A 21,523-nucleotide genomic window follows, 5' to 3' on the forward strand; every position below is an offset into this window, starting at 1 on the left:
GGTTTAGTAATACATTGCCATTAGTGAAAGAATTTTTGAAATGTTTATTATTAATGAAAAAGAAAATTTGACGCCTTTAATGAGTATTTTAGTGCAAACCGCACCTCTTCATATCAATTGGTTGATTTTTTATTAATTTTTAAAATGTGCCCAGGATTTTTAGCCCACCCTGTATATTCCAGTATATTATAAAGTGAAACGAGTAAAAACGAGTCAAAGTAAATGAGTGAAAGGGTGCTCATATTCAAATGTGGGTAACGTAAATCGTAGTAAACATTAATTATCGCTATTTTATGCATTATGTTGAGTTTGTTGTGATACAGCGCTTCCTGTGAGTGAAATTTTGAATAATTTTTTTTTAATTTACAAAAATTTAAAAAAGAAATTCTAGGCCACATGATAAGTAGGTACTTTGGTGCAAACCGCACCATTTTGTGTCAATTAAACAATTTGTGTCCAGGAATTCTCGCCCACTGGGTATTATGGATAAGAAAGTCTGTCCATGAAGGAAACATAAACTAGAACTCAACCTATAGTCCGCGGAACAGCTCTGGTCCACGACGATGGCACTAGCAGACTTGATAATTCGATTCTTATCTGAATAAAAAATTCAGTTATTTATTTAGTTATGCCGCTGTGGTGGTCGAGTGGTTATAGTGCCGGACTCGTGATGCGAGGATCCGGGTTCGAACCCCACAGTGGTGGTCGGCTGAAGTTGGTTTTCTGTGGTTCCCAACTTCAAGGCGCAAATGCGAGCCGATCTCCCCGTTAAAAAGTCTCGCCACAGAGAGCAACAGTCCTACAACGATAAATCATTCAACCATAACACTTCACTCATAGTTAGTAAAACTGGGGGCAGATGACAGCACTACACATAACAAGCATTACACAGAAACAAACTTCACGTCAGGTTGCACTACACGTACACGCACATTCCCGCATGTACCGATTCGTTGGGGGGTTCCGCGGGGGGGGGGGGGTGCATGTGTGTGGTGTAGCAGTAGTAGGTAGGGGCTCGGGGATCCATGATGTTCTTAAGTCAGCCACCTCGTTGGGCAGTTTGCCTGTTGTGGCGTTGTATTTGTATTTGTTGTGATTGATATTACTAATATCCATATGGGTTCAAGTAAAAATTGTACCTTCATATTTAGGTCCACCATACATCACCAAGGAAAATGCTGGAAATCGCGAACCTAAATACGGGATATCACCGATTGCAGTCAGAAGATTGCAATTTACAAGTTGACTAATTACTGCAAAAATGGGTGAAGGGTGGGAAATAAAGGGCTGCTATATAAATTGCAGTAAACAAAAATTTGTTTCACGAAAAATACATTCAAATGACTAGATGACCACATTTCATTGAGGAAAATAAGGGGAACTGGGATGTGTTAAGTACGGGACGTCGCCAATTACCACCAAAAACATTGCCATAAGTAGACAAATTACCCTATTGCAGCTAAAATCACTGAAAAATTAAGGAAAAACGTTGAACGTAACATATATTTAAAATGAATATTTGTATTACAGATCATAAGTTATGAAAACGACGGCTATTCACAATTTAAATAAACATTACAAATTCAAGTAAACATCGTGGAAAAAACGAAACAAATATATAAAACAATTCAGAACAACTAAAAATACAGGAATTTCGTGTAATACGGGACACAAGTGGTCTGTACAAACGCTGAACTAGAAAGATTCCAATAATATCTGAGACGATGCAAAATCACAGAACATTGTCGAATCGATCTAGAGAGAATACTGCACCTTTCACAACTCATTGAATAAGGCTTCAAACATTTCTCATTAAATTCCGTGAAATTTGACACATTTAGTTGTCTATATATAAATATCCGTTTACATAATATTCTATTTACATTTTCTTTTGTAATCTATTTACATTTTCACTGTCAATATATTCCAACTAAGCAACTTTTAAACGTAGTCACTCAACAAGCTACCATTTTATTTCTCCAATCCACATCATTATAAAGTACATAAAATTTCGATTATAACGATCAAATATTTACTCCAAAAATACATAATTTAATAAAATAAAACCTAATTTATCTTAGCGTCTATAGGAAAAAAAAAATTTCAACAAACTAAGCAAACTCAAAATTTCGCGACAGTGTTTTTATTATTAAAACTATATATATTTTTAAATAATGTGTTTCAGAGGGGAAAAATGCAATATATATATATATATATATATACACACATATATGTATTTATTCAGATATATTAAGGGAAAAAATCGAATTTTTTTAAAGCTTTTTTAAACGCAGTTCCGAAAACATCTTCAACAAGTCGCGCTCAAGTTTACGTAAGTGATAGGAAATACAGCGGGGAAAAAAACAATATGCAAACAAAATATTCAAACAAAGGGTAAATATTTGAAGCAGGTAACATAATAAACGTTTAGAAGAAATAAAAAAAATGTATAAGCATTATATAAATTTAATAGTGAGAAGCGCGAATAAAAACGTGTATTAGTAGCCGCTGCTGTAAAGGGAACTGGTGTTTCTTTTTTATTTCAATAGTTGATAATTAATAGTCCGGAAGTTTATGCACTAAAGATGGTCAAAATAGGCAGGCAAAAAGGCACTAAAAAGGCATTTACAATTAATGGAAGAAAGGAAAAATAAACTAAAAGCCTAGATGTGAAGTATTGAGAAGACCCCAACGAATAAGGCAAATACACATACGCATATTTGTGTATTTGCCTTATTCGTTGGTGTCTTCTCAATATTCTTGGGCAAAGTGGATCAACTCTTCTATGTTTTAGATATGAAGTATCCGAAAATTGACTGATAATTTTGGTTGCACTTACTCCGCATTATATCTATTTGTAGTTTTATTTGGTTATATTTGTTTTCTATTGCTTATTGGGTTTCTGTATTTTTGATGTAGTTTAGATATGCTGTGATACCTCCTCGGCTAATGAAGATGATTCGCTCCAGAATCACGTCCGTTAGCCGAAACGCGATTGTTTATAGGTTTCTATGGGAAATCGTTTAATTCGTTCCAGACGATGCCAAAAATTTCTGGATAACTCTTTTAAAACACCAAGGAGGGCTATAAAAAAAACAAAGAACTGACCGTAGGCTGATATGAACAGCATCCATTCAGTGAAAATGTTCGTTAGCCGTACCGTATTCGTTAGCCGAGGCAGAAAAATCACAAAAAAATCTTCGTCTGCCGAAAAATTCGTAAGCCGAGGAATTCGTTAGCCATATTTTTATGGGAATCTTTTTTCTGCCACTTCCTCGGGTATTTTGTGTGTTGTGGTTTTGTATGAAGAGATGGTAATTTTTCGGCCTGAAATATACAGAGAAATAGAATTTTCTGGATGTTAATGCCGAAACTGATAATTGGAAATTGATTTGTCTCCTCCGGGAAGAGATAAATCCAAAGACAACTTTCCAAATATCAGTTTCGGCATTAACATCCAGAAAATTCAATTTCTCAGTATATTTTAGGCCGAAAAATTACCATCTCTTCATACAAAAACGCCAACTGGGGCGAAAATTGTTGTAGTTAAGGGAGGCTGCTATGTTCCCTGAGGAGACAAATCACTTTCCAAATATCAGTTTCGGCATTAACATCCAGAAAATTCAATTGTGGTTTTGTATTTGTTGAAAGGCAAAACAAACTTTCAAGCTCAAAATATCCAAGTTCTACAGAATATGGGCTCCGAAATTTACGAACAAACTAAAAAAAAAAATGTTAAAATACATTAATGGCAGGAAAAATTTGAAAAAGACATTTTTACAAAAAAAAAAGTTTCGAAAATATTCAAAAATAGGTATTTATGGCATTTTACCCCTAGGCTCTAATAATTAGATTTCTCTTATATGAGATTTCACCTAGATACGATAGAAATATACCCGGTATTTTCCAAAGAATATCTGAAACGTGACATATTCCTTTTAAAATACGAGTTTCTCTTTATACGGATAATCTTATTCCCCATCTGTGCTTTCAGTTAAAGGAGAACAATCGATTTCCCATATTTTCCTCGTAGATCAGAAACTCACCTTTAACAGAAACTTCATATTGTACCTCTCCATGAAAAGCGAAAAAAAAAAATCTAATATTTTTACGAACCCATATACATATGTGTCTACAATAGTAGATACTTAGTAGAAATTCCACTAGGAAAGAATGTTTGAGAAATTGCAGTTGTTTGGCTGGCTAGTTAAGAAAATGAATTAGTTTCTTTGGGAAAATCTCGAGAAGAGTTTTTCCCGAAAAGTTTTACTTTCAGTGTTTTGTTGGTAAAGGAAGAAAAAAATAGCATGAAAAATGAGAATAGAAGAAAAAAAAAACTAGAAAAGAGAAGCCATAACATTTGTTCATCTCTTTAACAAAGTTTATGACGGAAACTAATTCGTCGATAAAGTTATTTTTCAAAACGCTAATTGTAATTGTTCGAAGCATGTGAATCTTTCTCGGTTAATGAAAAAACAAGTAAATAATATTTTAGTTAATAGGGAAATATGACAGTTACATACGTGTAACATTATTCCTAAGATACCCGATGTTCCCTCAGACTCGCGCGAAGTTCTGTTAATTACATTTTCTTTCGTTAATTACTTGATAAATGCAAATAACATCGTTGTTCCGTTTGCGTGTTCGCATCGGCAAATGATATTTTGGCCGAGTCCCGTTATTTCAGTGGATTTTCTTTTTGGAGAGACGCTAGAAGCTGAGGATTGAATTACATTGTACCGACGTTTCCTTGAAATTCTTGCAGTTGGTTTGAAGTTATATTGCTTTGGAATAACTTCGTGTTGCTTCCGTGTAATCTGCGGTATTTCTTTTGTGTCTAATGTAATATCTCAATACCTATATCCTTGAGCGTAAATTTACAAGTATTGAAAGGTAAAAAAGAATAGTGTTCTCCGCTGTAGTTCAGTGATAAAGTAAATAAAACTTTATCGTCGTTTTTTCAACTTGTGTAGTTGATATCTTCTAGAGCAGTGGTCCTCAACCTTTGGAAGCCCGTGGGCCAGGTTAATTTCTTTTTTTTTGGGGGGGGGGGGAAAGGCCCTACTTTATCGCCATACGGTAATTTCCAACCAGTGGAGTTGGGTGGGAAATGAAGGCTCCATCCATCGGTGGTCGCCCTAGGTTCGGTAGGTAAAGAACTTGCTTCGAATGTTCTATGCCTGGATTCGGACCCATGGACCTTGATGGTAACCTTCATAGTGGATTAGCATCTTTACCACTGCGCCACTCGGGCACAGGGGGGGGGGGGGAGGCCCTGTCATACACACGACTGATAGGGAATAAATGGGAAAAATGAGACGACTCATTCACGGCCCTGTTTGACTGATGTCTGAACCCGGTACCGGGCCGCGGCCCAGCGGTTGAGAAACACTGTTCTCGAGCCGCCACGTTGGGATAGTAAAACTAGTTGGTGTTGTAAGTAAAAGTGTCATTTTGTTGTCTTTTTCTGATAGTTAATTATCATTAAATAAAAATCATCTAAACCAAGGGCGCTCCAACTTTCAGGAAGGTGTGCGGAGCCACTTCATTGGTTTCAAAGACGCATCATGAGCCACTTGGATGCTGATCTAAGTGATTTGGATTAGCATCCCGGGTTACTTTTGTAATCTGTATATATGCCGCGGATCGCTTAAGTGACTTGGAACTGTGCGGTAGGCCGCTTTAGTGATTCGGAATGTTATCACAGATTACTCAAGTGATCTGTAAATGTGCCGCGGGTCGCTCGAGTGATTTGTAAATATGCCCCTGGCCATCAAGTGGTTTGAAACTGCACCGCGGGTTGCTTAAGTGATCTGGAAATGTGCGGCGGGGAAATTCAGTGATGTGGAACTGCACTGCGAACCGCGTAAGTGCTCTCGAACTGTGACAGTGTTACAGGTCACTTAAATGATTTGTAAATATGCCGCGGGCCACTTGAGTGATCTGAAACTGTGCCGTATCCCACCTGAGTGATGTGCAGGTGTATTGCATATCACCTAAGTGATGTGGAGGTGCATCGCGGATCACTTAAGTTATCTGTAAATATGCCGCTTAATACATTTTTACAAAATTAGTTTTAGGTCACGGGCCACATCAGATGATTCCAAGGGCCCACATTTGAGGCCACGAGGGCCACGGGTTAAGCACGTATACTCTAAACACGTACCCGAGAATTTTTGCCCGGCTACACTAATGCCTCGTAGGCCTACCATATTTTTGAGAATGACTCGTGTCATTATTTCTTGAAGCCTTTAGCTTGTTTATCGCTTCCAACACTTTTTACAAGCACTGTGGTTGATTCTTCGTTCAACATAGTGGACATCATTTTTCAAGTTCATCATTTCTTCAAGTGTAGAATGAAAACACTTCATCGTAAATAAGAGTAATTTGTGACAGATCTGTATAAAAATATCCCCATTGACGAAAAACGATAATTTAGTATATATATAATAGTCTAAAAAAGAGTCCTTTCTTTTATGTATTTATAGGTTCTCTTCGCTCTGAACCACACATTACAACAGCACGAAGAGCTTCGAGAAAGTGATATGCATGCATCTTACACTACAGATGATCTCATTAGACACTATAACTGTGGTGATCTCGATACTGTGATATTCAGCCAGGACACCACCCAAGTACCTAATCTCATAAACACTAGTCTGACGGAAGAGGACGCTGCAGTTGCCAGGGACATAGACTTGTACTTCCAGCAAGAATTGATTTTCAAGCGTAACACGCGAATGGGAATGAGAGTTGCTGAACTGATTGAGAAAAATCCTCAACAAAGTCTATTCTTCGCTTTTGGAGCTGGTAAGTCCGATTCTTCTATCTTTTCAGGATATCATCCATGAATTTGCACCTAATCTTGATCAATTCTATCTAATTAAAACGGTTATCAAAAGCTATTCGGCCATTTAAACTGCGTCTACTTCAGTTTCCTTCAACCGCTGGTCCGCGGACAGTGGCAGTCCTTGGGAACTTTCTGCCGGTCCGCCAAAAATTCCACCCAATCAATGTAGCCGCTACATAATTTCCAGACTTCAAGAAAAAGGTCTATAAATTTGTTATTACTTCGTTTTGCCTCCAGACAGCAGGGTTGGACAAATCCCAGCCACCAGGTCATCATGGCGATTAAAAAATTGTTATTGGCGCTTAAAATTTTCTTCGTGTATTTACTAAATTGTAGACTGAGAACAGCGCAAACCGTTTAAAACTAATAGCAGCATATCCGCCAACCCGAAAGAGGGCCTGTCCTGAAAAAACATTATTTTGGACCTTTTCTCTAGGTAAAATTTTTTTTCTGGCACCTAGATTTTCATTTTTCAATTTGTCCAGCCCTGTCAGACAGTTTGAAAATTATTCCTCCAATTCATTTATGTTTCTCGCCGTTGCACAAATAATTTTTTTTCAATTTACTTATTTTTTGACTGTCTGCAAATTGTTGTGCATACTTATTTTTAGACATTCCACAAATTATTTTGCGTACTTAGTTTTGGCCGTTCGAATAAAATTTTTTGCCTAATTTATTTATATTTCGACGGTTCACAAATTATACTTTTTTTTTTATTCATCTTTTGCCGGTTCACAAATAATTGTTCGTATTTATTTACACTGCATTTTATCTTTTGACGGTTCGCAAATTATTTTCGATATTTATTTTTTGTCGGTCCGAAAATCATTCCTTCTTTTTTATTGATCTCTTTTTGCTAGTCCGCAAATTATGCTTCTAATTTCCTCCGGTCCACACGTGTAAAAAAGTTGAAGAACACTTGTGCCAAGTTACCCCCTAAGACCTTATGATCCCATCTCGTGTAGCTGTTACGGTAAATGTGATAAATTAGTTATTATATATAATAACCGGTTATTATGCGCTTACTTACCAATCGTCTTGGTAAGTTTTGATAAATTTATCACTTTTACCGGCGAACATGCAGAATGCCCAAGCGTCGTTGGTAAATTTGATAAATCATTATCATCATCAACCATTTTCCATCCACTGCTGGATGAAGGTCTCCCCTAAATTTTTCCATTTTTGCCCTGTCTGATGCTTTTGCCATTCAGTTGACTCCAGTCACTTTCCGGATCTTGTCGATCCATCTTGCGTGGGGACGAGTTCTCGGACGTTTAACAATACGGAGGTACAAATCCAGAATGCTCGTGGTCCATCTGTTACCCTGTCTTCTTGCAATATGTCCAGCCCATTTACATTTTAAACGTTTAATTCTTTCCATGATATCATACACCTTTGTGTGGCTTCTTATTCAAGTGATTCGTTTTCTGTCTCCCCTTCTGGTGCCTAACATGCATCTTTCCATGCTCCTTTGTGTTGTGTGTAGCCTTTATATCGTTTTTTCCATGTTTCAGCTCCGTATGGCAGTGGTGGTGGCACACACTGGTTAAACACTTTTCTTTTCAGGCATAATGGCATGCGATTCTTCAGAATTACAGTTTTTTGCTAAAAGTGTTCCATCCGATCCTGATTCTTCCGTTTATTTCATTAATTATCCCGTTGTTCATGGTAATTTCTTGTCCCAGGTATACATAGTTTCCTACTTCTTCTATCTCTGTGTTGTTGAACATAACTTTAGTCTTTTGTAGATTTATTTTCAAACCCACCTGAACACCTGCCTTCACCATTTCTTCTACGTAGTTCGTCTGGATTACTACTGATAATAACAATATCGTCGGCAAAACATAAATATTTGAGAAATTTTCCATTTATTTTAATTTCTTTCTCATCCCAATCCAGTTTTCTGAATATTTCTTCTAAAACAGTGGTAAAGAGCTTTGGTGAGATAGTATCACCCTGTCGGACTCATTTTCAAACTTTAATCTTTGCTTTTTCTTTATCCAAACGAACAGTTGCAGTTGCTTTGCCATATATTTCCTTAATGATATTGATGTAAGTCTTCTCTACCCCAATTTCATCTAGAGCTTCTTATTAGTTAGGATGTAGTCGATCTCGTTTGTCGCTCCAGTTGGGCTTCTCCACGTCCCCTTTCTTTGGGGTTTCTTCTTAAAAAAAGAATTCATGATGCATAACTGTTTGCTCTCTGCGAATTCGACGAGTCGGTTTCTTCTGTTGTTTCGTACGCCGTAACCATGACTTCCGACTGAGCTTTCGCCATTTCTTCTCTCTCCAATTCTAGCACTGACATCACCCATTACTATTTTGATATGATGGTTTCTTTTACTATTCATCTCGCCTAATTATTCAAAAAAGACCTCTACTTCTTCCTCAGAATAGCTTGATGTTGGTGCATAGACTTGAATAATCATTATCCGGTACTGCTTGATATCGGCATAACCAACTTTGCAATTCTATCAGATGTGCTATCTAACTCAACTATGCGATTTTTTTACTTTTTATGAATGAGAAATCCTGTAAAGGGAATCCAGAAAAGGGAAACAGACCTTTTCTGGATAGTCTTTGCTTGTTTACTAGGAGAGGACAGTTCGATTGCTTTATTATGAGTACTTGAAGGAACCGCTTAGGAGTAGAGGCTTAAGGTCTAATCCATACGTTCTCCTGGTGCAACCCGTAGGTAGCCATGTTTATTACGTGGTGAACGATCGTGGATGAGCTTCCTCCAACTCTGTCTCTAAACTAAGGCCCTCAGTCCCCAGCAGTCTGAGTGTCCCTTGTTATGGCAGCTACTACCAAGACATGAAGACAGAGGGTGCAATGAATCTCTAGTTTGGACCAGGCTGCCATAAGATGATGACCTTGGCCACGTATAATGGACGAGTTCTTTCATAGGAAAATCTTTCACAGGAGTGAGAGAAAGAGCTGGAAATTTGATAAATACTTGAAATTTATCGCCTTTGTCGTTAATTATGCATAATACCCTAGTGTAATTGATGAATTTGATAAATATGAAAACAATTGCAAATGAGTCTTGTATGTGTGATGAATATAGTCGGATCCTGACATAATAGCAATTTTTACGATCGTACCCCGATATAACGATACAATACATGTTTGGATTATCATGTGTAGTATAACATTTAGTACAATTTATCATGTCTACCAACGACGTGACGCTTGGGTACTATACATAATCGTCGGTAAAATAGATGAATTTAAAGAAATTTATGAAACTTACCAAAATGTGCCCGGCGATTACACATAAAACGGTTATTGTGTATAATAAAAACCGGATATAATAACCGGATTTATCACATTTACCGAGTAATATAGCTATGCATAAAATTATTGCATCTTTATGCATTCTTTAATAGGAAATACATCGAAAAGTAGCATATTTCTAAAAAAACAAAAAAACTAGAAGCTTCTACATAACTATGCAGAAAACGTTGCTATCATCATACACACCGGTCGTGTATGAACCAAATTACATTTTAAAGGATTATTCATGAACGGAAGGTCATAATAACCCGTGATCATCCACGGAAGCGTTCCATTTGAGTTCCATTATTTCCATCAAAGCCTTACGCAGTATAATCCGAGTATTAACAATAGCGTTTTGTGTGATTCCCATTTATACGTTTTGAACATCTAGCATAACTTGAACCAGCATTTAGCGTCGTAATATGGATCACGGTTAACTGAGCGCGATGCATTCCGTGGCTCGTGTCCCAATAGTCAAGGCGCTTTTGCAGACACGAGATTGACTTCGAATACCATTCGAAATCGGGAACTCGACCCGATTGCTGTTATCCAGTTTCTACGTGACCGTCTCCTAGTATCTGTTATTGGATGAGGACAAATAATGTTTCCATTTGCTTTAGGAACAGAATTTCTCTCCGCCTCTCCCTCCTCAACTGATCCTCTGGAATTGGACCTCGGTGTACCAAATCCAATACTGAGTACAGAAAACCAATAGTTATGGAGTAGGGAAGAGACACAGAGCGAGAGCTTACATGATATATATGTGTGGGTTTAGTAATTCAATTACTATGTACAAAGCAGTTTTCTGCAGGCTATTAATCTCGAATGAGAGCACATTGATGATGCAGAAAATTTTCAGCAAACTTAGAGCGCACTAATATTCGAGTTCCATTAAATACAACTAACCATAGAACATTTTTAAAATATGGTTTAATATCATTTGAATGCAGAATTCGTACATGGGGTGTATATGTTATAGTAAATGTGATAAATCGGTAAAACCGATTATTATGCATACTTAACAACCATGTTGGTAAATTTGATAAATTTATTACTTTTACCATTGCATCTGTATAATACCCAAGCGTCGTTAGTGAATTTGATAAATACTGTACTAAAAAAATTATCACTTTTACCGGAGATTATGCATAATACCCAAGCATCATTTGGTAAATTTGGTAATAAATATCGAAAACATTATCACTTTTACCGGTGATTATAAATAATAGCCAAGTGTCGTTGGCTACTTTGATAAATATGAAAAAATTCCAAATGAGTCTACTGTAGTATGTGTGATGAATATAGTCGGACCCCGATATAATGACAACAAATGATACAGTACATGTATTAATTATTATGTACAGTATATCATATAGTACGATTTATCATTGCCAATGACGTGATGCTTGTGTATTATGCATAATCACCGGTAAAAATGATTAATGTAGGGAAATTTATCAAACTTACCAAAATGCTCGGTGATTATGCGTAATAACCTACTACATTTTTCTTCATTATCCCATTTACCGCGTTTCATATGCATTAGATATGAATGTTTTATACTAATGCGGTTACTAAGATATGTTACATATAGGGTGTCCTCAAATGGACTCACCGTTTTCGGAAAAATAATGTCAGGGAAACGATCAGTGTTAAGTTAACCTTTTATTTGCCGACGGTAGTTGAAGTTAGACAATTTGTTATGAACAAACTATTTGTTAGAAAAACAGTGGTTAAACTGCGTGATGATAATATAGTCGATTTTCTATATCATTTTTATTATGCTGTGTAGCTATTTGTTTAGACAAATAACTTAATTTATTTTTTTTGCTTGGTTGATGAGCAGTTTCTCGTCAGTTCGACATATTGTGCCGAAAGTGTCATTCAGAAAACCACATTGTTATTTTCTTACGATACATTTGCATTTATTTCTCAGGTACCATTATTCTCCAATTTTAGTTCGTTAATCACCCGACGTGCAGTTTTTGAGGTTTTTCAATTTTTATTGTAATTTCAATCTGTATAAATTCATCCTGTCATGTACGTGAAAATACGTCTTTTAAATCGCATGGCGATATTTGGAGCATTCGCAAAAAGTTGCGTGATGAAATCGTTTAAACTCTCATATCTCAAGAAGTACCGATGGAAAAGGTGCTCAATATCTTTTCCGTCTGTGCACCAGGCTCGCTGACCTGATTCGTAACAAATTTTTCTCCGCTATAGCTCGAGCTGTTCACAAAATAAACGACATTGGTATCGTTTGTTAGCTATTGCAAAATTAATTTCCATTTTAGTTTTCTTAGTTGAATAACTTTTTTTTTGAATATATAAATTCCCGTGAAAATGTCTGTTAATTTGTTAAGATATGTACGTTGAAGAGTTCATTGGCAATATTACCTTCACCTGTTGGGAATATGGACAAGAGGTAGACTCTTTGGGAAAAAAATATTTTTTCATATTTTCCGTCCATATATGTACGCGGATCATTACTGTTTTTCTTTAAACAACGCTTCAAAGTATTTTTTAGCATTTTCTGTTTTTCAGAATTTATCATACTCAGGCCATATTACCCTCACTTACCGTAATTTACGTGACATTTATTTTTATTTTATTTATGTTTCTTTTCATTATGTTATGTTTATTTTCATTTTTTATCCTTTTCTTGTTCTACTTTTCATAATGTGATAGATTAAGTGTTGAAGAAGTGATTCTGGCATAGAATTTGGGAGGTTTTTCATTGTTAATACAAACTTTTACAAACGGGGGGGTGCTTCAACACCAGCAACTGTCAATTTACAATACATGAAAGTCATACAACGGTATTCCTCGATTTATCTGTCATCAGCGACAATCATAGGATGTAATTTTAAAACGAAGTTTTTTCCATACCGCTAATGAAAGGAAAGAGTGAAGAAGAAACAATAATGCTAAGGTAAGCGACAAAAATTCAAATTCATTCCGTACATAGGATTAATAAACCAATGAAACGTCACGATGATGAGAGAGAGAGAAAAGAAAGGGAGCTCTAAAGTATTTCTTCCAGCCACTCTAAGATGAGATATCTCGCTCTTGTAAGAGAAGAAACTAAATGGAAAGAAATCGCATACACATCCAATGAAAATTGTGGTGACTTTATTCGTACTCTGGTTGAGAAGAGGTAATTCAAAAGCAGTGACGGGGTTATCAAAATTTTTGTCTAGGCAATTTGAAAATACCACAGTCGGATGAGACCTAACGTCGTTTTTCAGGAATAAACTCGGGTGGTTAGCTCATTTGAATTTGTCTTGAAGTCATCATCTCCGGCATTCGCTCGCAGATTCCTCGTGTGGACTTGGTCTTATCCTCATCAAGAAATGATCTTCCAAGGAGTTCACAGGTATGTCATACACTAATTTTTTGAAGTGCTCACAGCAGTCCAGTGGATTTAGATCCACGGGGAGTGCAGACTAAGCCACAGGTCCCCAACGTTATATCCGCTGCCTTTTCAATCATCGACTGACGGTACTCTTGATACTGTACTATTTTCTTGACAAAATGAGTAGATTCCTACCTTGAGTTCTATAGAAAAATTATTTGTCTTGACGTCCACTAAGAAACCCTCTAATTTTGTCGGTAGATATCTCAGTTCCAGAGAGAGAAGTGAAATGTCATAGAACTTGAAACTCAGCCAAAGTATTTTAAAAGATATCTTATCTGCACATGATTAATAGATAAGGAGAAGTTACGATCCATCATGCTTTAAATGGACGAACACAAGTTGGTTTTTTTTTTCAAAGAAAAATAAATACTTAAAGCAATGACTAAAGTCGAAAACAAAGAAATGCTCTAAACTTAAGGAGGTAAAGTGAAAACTTTTGATGAATGAAATGCGTAACAAGATTCCGCATAATTGGGCTAACTATCAATACCAGCAAGATAAATGACGTAAACTTCAGGCTAAAAATCATCACTCTTTGCGGCAATAGTTGATAGTTATATTTATATGCAATATATATATATGAAAAAAAAACCCCAGTTGTCATGGGCGAAAAGCATTGAATTCTCAGCTTTCAAACAACGGGGAAAGTTACGTCTTTTGCCACCATCATTCTTTTAAAAGTTCAACAAATCAGACTGGCTAATTTATTTTCGCAGTGTTTCTTGTCTGTGATTTGGTCGCGGGAGGAAAAATCACAATCCTCTTCTTGGTTAGAAACTGTAGAAACCGAAAAAAAAATAAAGAAAGATCTGTGAAGAAAACTAATTACCACGGGAAGCAGAAAGGCTCCCGTGGATATAATTTGCGTATCGTGGAGTCCTAATTACATGACTGTTACCAGTTTGTGTATTTCTTCTGCTTGTCAAGACCTGCATATCCTATTCTTTCAGAGGTGTTTTCAGATGGGTATCCATTATTAAAATAAATTTGACTAGGTGCATGCGAGACTTTTTTGGTTTTTCTTCCTTTTTTATATTTATATACTTGACTATATTTCTCTCAACGTGGTAATTTGTAAATCTTAAAGATGTCTTGTAAGAATTTCCAGAATCTTCATTCCTTGTTAGCGTTTTATTATCACCGTCAATGAAAATGTGCAGTTAAGTCAGAGTTTTTTATTATCATTATTATTTCTGAAAGACAAAGTGAAAGATATATTTCTATGAAAGTTATTTGATTGCGTTTTTGCGATGCGTAAGTTTTAATTGTGATCTTTTGTCATTCTGTTACACCAAGGTCATTCTATGTACTTGGGTCATAATTAGATCGGGGCACATATTTACACTCTTTACTCTTGTCCGTGCATAAGGAAAAATGAGCACGCTGTGATTAGTCACCGCGAGTGACGAAGTTCGTAATACGTTACAGGGGGGAGCTGTTTGCTAGAAGAAAGTAAGGCACTTATACAAAGGAGAGCGGATCCATCGTCCTCCATCTTTTGAACAAAAGACCGGTTTGACGCTCCAAGTGACATTCAATCGTTTAAAAAAAAATTGGGTAGGCTGTGTCATAGACACGGCCGCAAGTTTTGACGTGAATACGTTCTTTGTGACTTGAATCGCGTTGTAGGTACTGACATAATGAAATTGATATCATTTTGGATTTGTCTTTATATATATATATAGAATATCTAACAGACGATACCCTTGTCTTTTATTTGGGTTGCGAACCTCCCTAGATACTGGGCGAACCAGTGGACTGCCGTTAGGGAGCTAGCTTCTGACTGTACGGGTCTGGGTTCGAATCCCGGTTCGGCATGGATGTCTACTAACACACTCTAACAAACTCCTTGGACAGATCGTAAATATCTCATGGGAGTACGTGATGGTCACGTTATTATCATTATAGCGTAAAACAATTTCGTTACGAATGAGGGCCGCGGGTCGGGTTTCAAGACCAGAAGAGGTATTATAACCAGTGATTTCGTTGGATTTTTCTGGAGAATATCTATCAGATGACACCACCCCCCATTGGCTTCTATTTGCGTTGGGCACTGCTCGAGATATAACGTAAGACAATTTCGTTACGAAAGCGGGCTACGAGCCTGGTGACAAGACCGGAAGAGGTATTAAAACCAGACTGAGATGCCTCATTAAATTTGTCATAACGAGATATACCCACAGACTTAAAAAACAGATAGATTCTGAATACTTCCTGAGATATGAGCGTTCAAAGCATAGCGTTACGTAACTTTTTTGCGAATGCACCCAGTATCGTCAGATGATTTAAAAGGCGTATTCACGTCAAAAAGAGCAGGATAGGGAACAGCGATTGGCTAACGCTGACGTCATACTTTTGCTCAAAGATGGCGCTTAGATCCGTCTGGTATTTCAAGCCGGTCTAGCAAAAAGAGCTTTACAAAAATTCCACTTGTAGTGACGTATTCCTACTCTTTTTACTCAGCGACAATCTATGCAGTATCACTAGGCGGTTCAGAAATTCCTATGGAATGTTAACTGGATCACCACTCGGTTAACAATCATATCTTCCTCACTCGTACATAATAATTACGGCATGCTGATTTCTCTCATGCTCGAATAGGAGTAAAGAATGTAAATAGGACCGGGACCCATGTATGCTTCATAGCAGATTCTTAATGGCTCTTCTTCAATATGCGTTTAACACCAAGTGTGAAAATTTTTTCTGGTAGCCATATGTTTTCGTGCAGCATTCTGACGCACTGTTTATGAAATAGAAGTAGCACATCAGGTCACGAAATAGTCTAACATGATCTGAACAGTTTTACACATAAAAACTTCTAAATATCATATTTTACATGAAATGGATCGACACGTGGTTTACGCATGTGAATTAAAGATGTAAAATTTACTCTCTCTTCTATTCTGGAGGCATAAATATTGTTTCACGAAGGTATTGTCTAATATATTTTTCAAGAACACGTCGTATGGATATATATATATATAGCTACAGATAAAGAATTTTCAATAATGTGAAATAAATACTGAAATGCCTTCTAATTCGTAACCGTTATACCTTTAAGCGATCCGACAAATTTGAAATATTTCAGTTTCATGTTCTCAACATCGGAAATTCATCTCATGATGTGGCATTGTGCAAATAGCAATTTCACAGAATCAAACAAGGATCACGAACAACATCTGACTTCCATTAGCAATCGTTATTAAGAATCGGGAATGAAGGAAATTCGAGAATCGAAATAAATTTCAATTTCGCATTTCGAACAAGAGGGTGAATCTTCTATGAATGCTTCAAATGTCATTCCTTGTTAATGTTGGGATCTTTCCACTCTTATATAGCATACCATAATACTTCGTGACATTTGTTCAGTGCGGAAATTGTTTCTGGTAAGTTCAGATTCTAGTAAAGCTGGAAATTGATTATTTGTTTATTAAAACTAATGTATACGAAATGAGTTAGTAATTAGCCTCTGAATGCACCGTGCTCATATCGATTCACTAATGATATTCACGTCAAACTAATTTAGCATTTTTCTATAAGTATTCAATTAAAGAGAAAATGAAAGATCTCATTAACAATTCAATTATGGATGACATTGAAAAAAATATATAACTCTGAAAAGAGGGCCGTGGTAATTTCAGCAGTTTAACTTCCCAGATTATAGTATTAATGTCTGATTTTATTAATGATGATTTACTGCGGTACTTCCATGAGATGCCGGCTCTATTTCTCACAATGAACTCTGCACATAAGCCATTAAGAATATAGTATGAGCTGTAGAGAATAATAAATCACACGCCTTCGCGTATTAACGCGTGGAAATTATGCACTCTCATGCAGTTTTCGAGATTGATGGAAGAACGTAAATGTAATACCTATTCTCCGAATCTAATACCTCTTATTCTCACGCCGTTACCCGTATCAGTACACTGTACTCCTGGTTGTAATAATCCAAACGCGAAAAGAAATCTGTGATAATTCATGGACGCCGTGTTTGGAAATCCCGCAATGAGAACAAAAATGAAAGAACAGTGGAATGTAAACGTTTCCTCCCCTGTTGCGTGCTTTTATTACAGTTTTTTGGAGTGATTAGCGCGATGATTTATGAAATTGCCATCCCTTATTATTTTTAATTACCTACGCCTACTGAACTTGTACAATGTTTTTTATTGTTGTTGGAGAACGTCATGGTTTGCTCACTCATAAGCACACACCGGTAATTGCCTCTTTTTCTGAGATAGTGAGTGCTTATACTGTACGTTGAGAAATTAAATTCTACATTATACTTTTTTCGTGACAAACTTAGTGTGTGAATGGGAATATAAACAAAAATCTCCTCTCACGTTTACCCTGTACTTCAGAAAATATTCGTGGTAGGTATTATTTCACGAAACAATGTACGAAAATTTTAATCGAAAACCTTAGGAAACGGTTACAAATTTGAAGGAAATAACAAGTCATTTCACAGGAGCTTTCAATGAAATAGAAGAACAGCAAAACCACGGAAAACCCGAAAGCGAAAAATAACCACAATATCTCTACGCACGCCTCAGGGTCCCCTTATTGTGAAAGCGTAATCATGCAGTGCCCACTTCGTACTTTTCCCATGATGACATAATGCCACACTTCCACTTCATCTAGCAATGAAACACTGCAGCTGCCAAATTTGGCGCTCACTCTCATTTTTCTTTGGAACTCTAAAAGGCTAAACAAAGGAAATTTTTCATGTTTTTAACACAGTATCAACAAAAGATATTTCTCCCGTTTTTTTTATTCTATGCCACGGCCACCCTTACCAGACGCGGGAACCGGTGCGAAAATAGTAGTAGGATCAGAAGCGTCTTGATGATTTCGGTTCTCCTCAGCCCCAAATTTTAAATATTCTACGAGTAGGAATCAAAAATTCAGAAAATTAAGATCATGAAAATTCAAAAAAAATGCAAGAAATTATTTTAGAATTGACGAAAATTCAGAATGAATGAAAGAATTAATTACAGAAATTTATGAAAGTTCGTAATTACAGAAATTTATGAAAGTTCGTAATTACAGAAATTTATGAAAGTTCGTAATTACAGAAATTTATGAAAGTTCGTAATTACAGAAATTTATGAAAGTTCGTAATTACAGAAATTTATGAAAGTTCAGAAATTCCAGAAATTTTTGAAAATTCGGAATTTTATAAATTGATAAAACTTTCTAAAAACGATGAAAGTTCAGAAAATTCCAGAATTATTTTTTTCTAGATGGAAATGCAGAACTCTAGAATTTATAAAAAGGAATTATTATTTCTGTAAATGCGGGGGACTCCCAAAACGAAGGGCGCGCCCGTCTCGCACATCCTTAAGGGTGGCTGTGTCCCATGTGCTCGTGAGAGTTTTTCTACATTCGTAACTGAAAACGAAAGCGACCAATCCTATATACCATAACTTCACAGATACACTATAGAATACGATTAAGTCCAAAATCTGAATAACGTAACGTAGATAGACTTTCAGCTTTTATCCGAATGTTTTTGTACATAATTAATTTTAACATTTTCTAATTTTTTTTTTTTTATCGTTGCCTTAAATTTTTTTTGGCAAGGTTGGCGATCGATCAATTTCTAATTCATGAGTTTTCCTTGATACGGCTTGTGGCAACCCTTATGCTGCCGCACTCCATCAAATAATGATTCAGAGCGAGGAGCTTCTCAGCTCTTGTGTGCTATAGCTAAAAGTGATTACAGTGCGATACATTATGGAAGAGAAGCCTTTTTGCATGGGGAATGAATAGGGGAGAGATACTGGGGGGAGGGATTTCTATAGAGAGAAGATTCGAGAGCTTAGTCAGTTTTGTGCATTTGTGTTTGACTAAGTATATTTGTAGCATCTCGCCCCCCTCCCATATAGGCTACCAGTGGGATTTCAGTCATATAAAAAAGGACTAAGCCAAATTGTATGCGTCACACATTCTCCCTTCTCTAAATACAAATACAAGGCCACAACATGCAAAATGCCCATCGAGGTGGTGGAGAAAAAGATGCCCTTAACAAATATGGATGTCACATATGTTTCTAGAATACAGCAATCCAATTAAAAATGCAATTATAAAAACTGAAGACTATATATATACATGATAAAATATAATACAATGCCCATAAAAAATATTTTTGGGTTGTCTTATCTAAGTATGGATAGCTTCTCGATTTACCTTAACATGTTTATCGTATTTCTTTCGAAACATATCAATTGTGTCAGAATTTACTACCCCGTGGGTAAGCTATTCCATTTATTAACAACCCTATTAGAGAAAAATTTTCTGCTACAACCTAGAATTGTTTCTTACTAAACGATTCTGGTTTTCCCTTGTCAAAGCAGTCAATTGACGGCGTATTAATAATTCATGGTCCGTCCTATCCATCCCGTTGAAAATTTTTAATGCTTCTATCATATCCTCCCGACACTTGCGTTCTTCCAATGTAAACATATTAAAAAAATGAAGTATCTCTTCAGGTAGCCTGCTTATATCCCACAAGGGACAGAGCGGGTCCATGTTTGGTGTTTGCATAACTCAAGCCTCGTGTGCCAACAAAGACACGCGCAGCTCTTATCTGCACTCCCTCAACCAAGTCCCTTCTGCAGGTATGGCCCACAAAACCTTACGCATACTCCAGTCCAGGGCGAACTAAGTCTCGAGAAAGGATTTCCTTTCTGTTTCATTTCCTTTTCGAAAATGAAACAGAGCATTCTATTCATTTTTCGACCACCGCTGAACAATAATCAGAAAACTTAAGCCGCTCGTCAATAAGAATTCCCAAATCGGTGACCCTAGTTGCATCCGGGATAGTGACACCATTCAACTAGTAAGAAAAACGTGGGTTGTTCGAACCAAAATGATCGACCATGCATTTGTCAACGCTCCAATCCTGTTGAACTTACATATTCTGCCCAGATTTCACACAGTTGAAGTCAGTATCATTATGATACGACTTAAATTATACATGAAGAAACTAAAACAAGAACAGCATATCTTGAAATCCATAGCTCATTTTTCTTTCGGTGTTTGAGAAGAACAAAAAAGATAACACAGTATTAAAAACGTCTGCCGACAAAAAAGTTAACAACTCATTTTTCATTCGCTTCTTTTGGCGTTGATTTTTACACTAGTGTTATTTAATTTCAGTGAGAGAAAAGAGACCTCTCTCTCTCTCTCGGTTGGAAGAGCTTTACAATAAATAGATAGATAGCATACTAACTGGACGGGACAAACAAATCACTTCCAAGGTGATGAATTCTTTGTCCAGGACACCAGTACCTCCTACATTAATCATCATTTTTCTAGGCTGAGCTGATCGATATAGCAGAGACAACAGAATTTTCTCATGCCCCTTCATTTTTTTCCCTTCAAATTTCTAAGACGCTGAATTGAATTTCATCCATATCCATCTACATTTTGAAAAATTCATTCAGATCTTCAACATATAATAAGGGTATAATGATAACTAATTAAAAATAAAATAAAAATTACCTATTCAGTTTTCTGGAGATCGTTTCTCATTTATATTTTCACAAATATTTCTGGAAAACTTCAATAATACGTTGGTTAAAAATACAAGTTTTAACAGTTCAATGAATTGTGTATTAGATAAATTACAATCAATCCTAGTTTTTTCCAATAATCCTTTCAGACACGAACGTTCACTTTTTGGAATTTTCAAATTTTGTTAGTAAATCTTTATTTTATCAAATTATTTTTTTGTGTAGAAATAATTTACTTCATTCAAATTTTTTCAGCTAAGATGATGCAAAATATTACGTATTCATCTACGTATACAATTCTTTCCAGAATTTATATAAAATTGCTAAATTTTATGTAATAAATCACGCTTTTCCCGGACGCACTATCTCCTGGAGAGAAGCCATCTTACAAACCCCCAGAAAGTGCTGTCCTCTGATGAAAGCCCTTAAAGTTTATATTCACCACATTTCAAACAC

General features: G+C 36.3%; 1 protein-coding gene across 1 annotated transcript in view; it reads left to right on the forward strand.

Annotated features, from left to right (window-relative positions):
• LOC149065573 (metalloprotease TIKI2-like) overlaps positions 1–21,523 on the forward strand; it is a 332,971-nt gene that overhangs the window by 174,861 nt on the left and 136,587 nt on the right. The window contains exon 4 of the mRNA XM_089253920.1: positions 6,489–6,810. Within this exon, the coding sequence (XP_089110046.1) occupies positions 6,489–6,810 (322 nt within the window). The remainder of the gene's footprint in view (positions 1–6,488; positions 6,811–21,523) is intronic.

Source organism: Pholcus phalangioides, unplaced genomic scaffold (assembly GCF_987345545.1).
Source record: "Pholcus phalangioides strain wild (caught in Gottingen) unplaced genomic scaffold, Ppha-v1.0 ptg000039l_1, whole genome shotgun sequence".
Lineage (NCBI taxonomy): Eukaryota > Metazoa > Arthropoda > Arachnida > Araneae > Pholcidae > Pholcus > Pholcus phalangioides.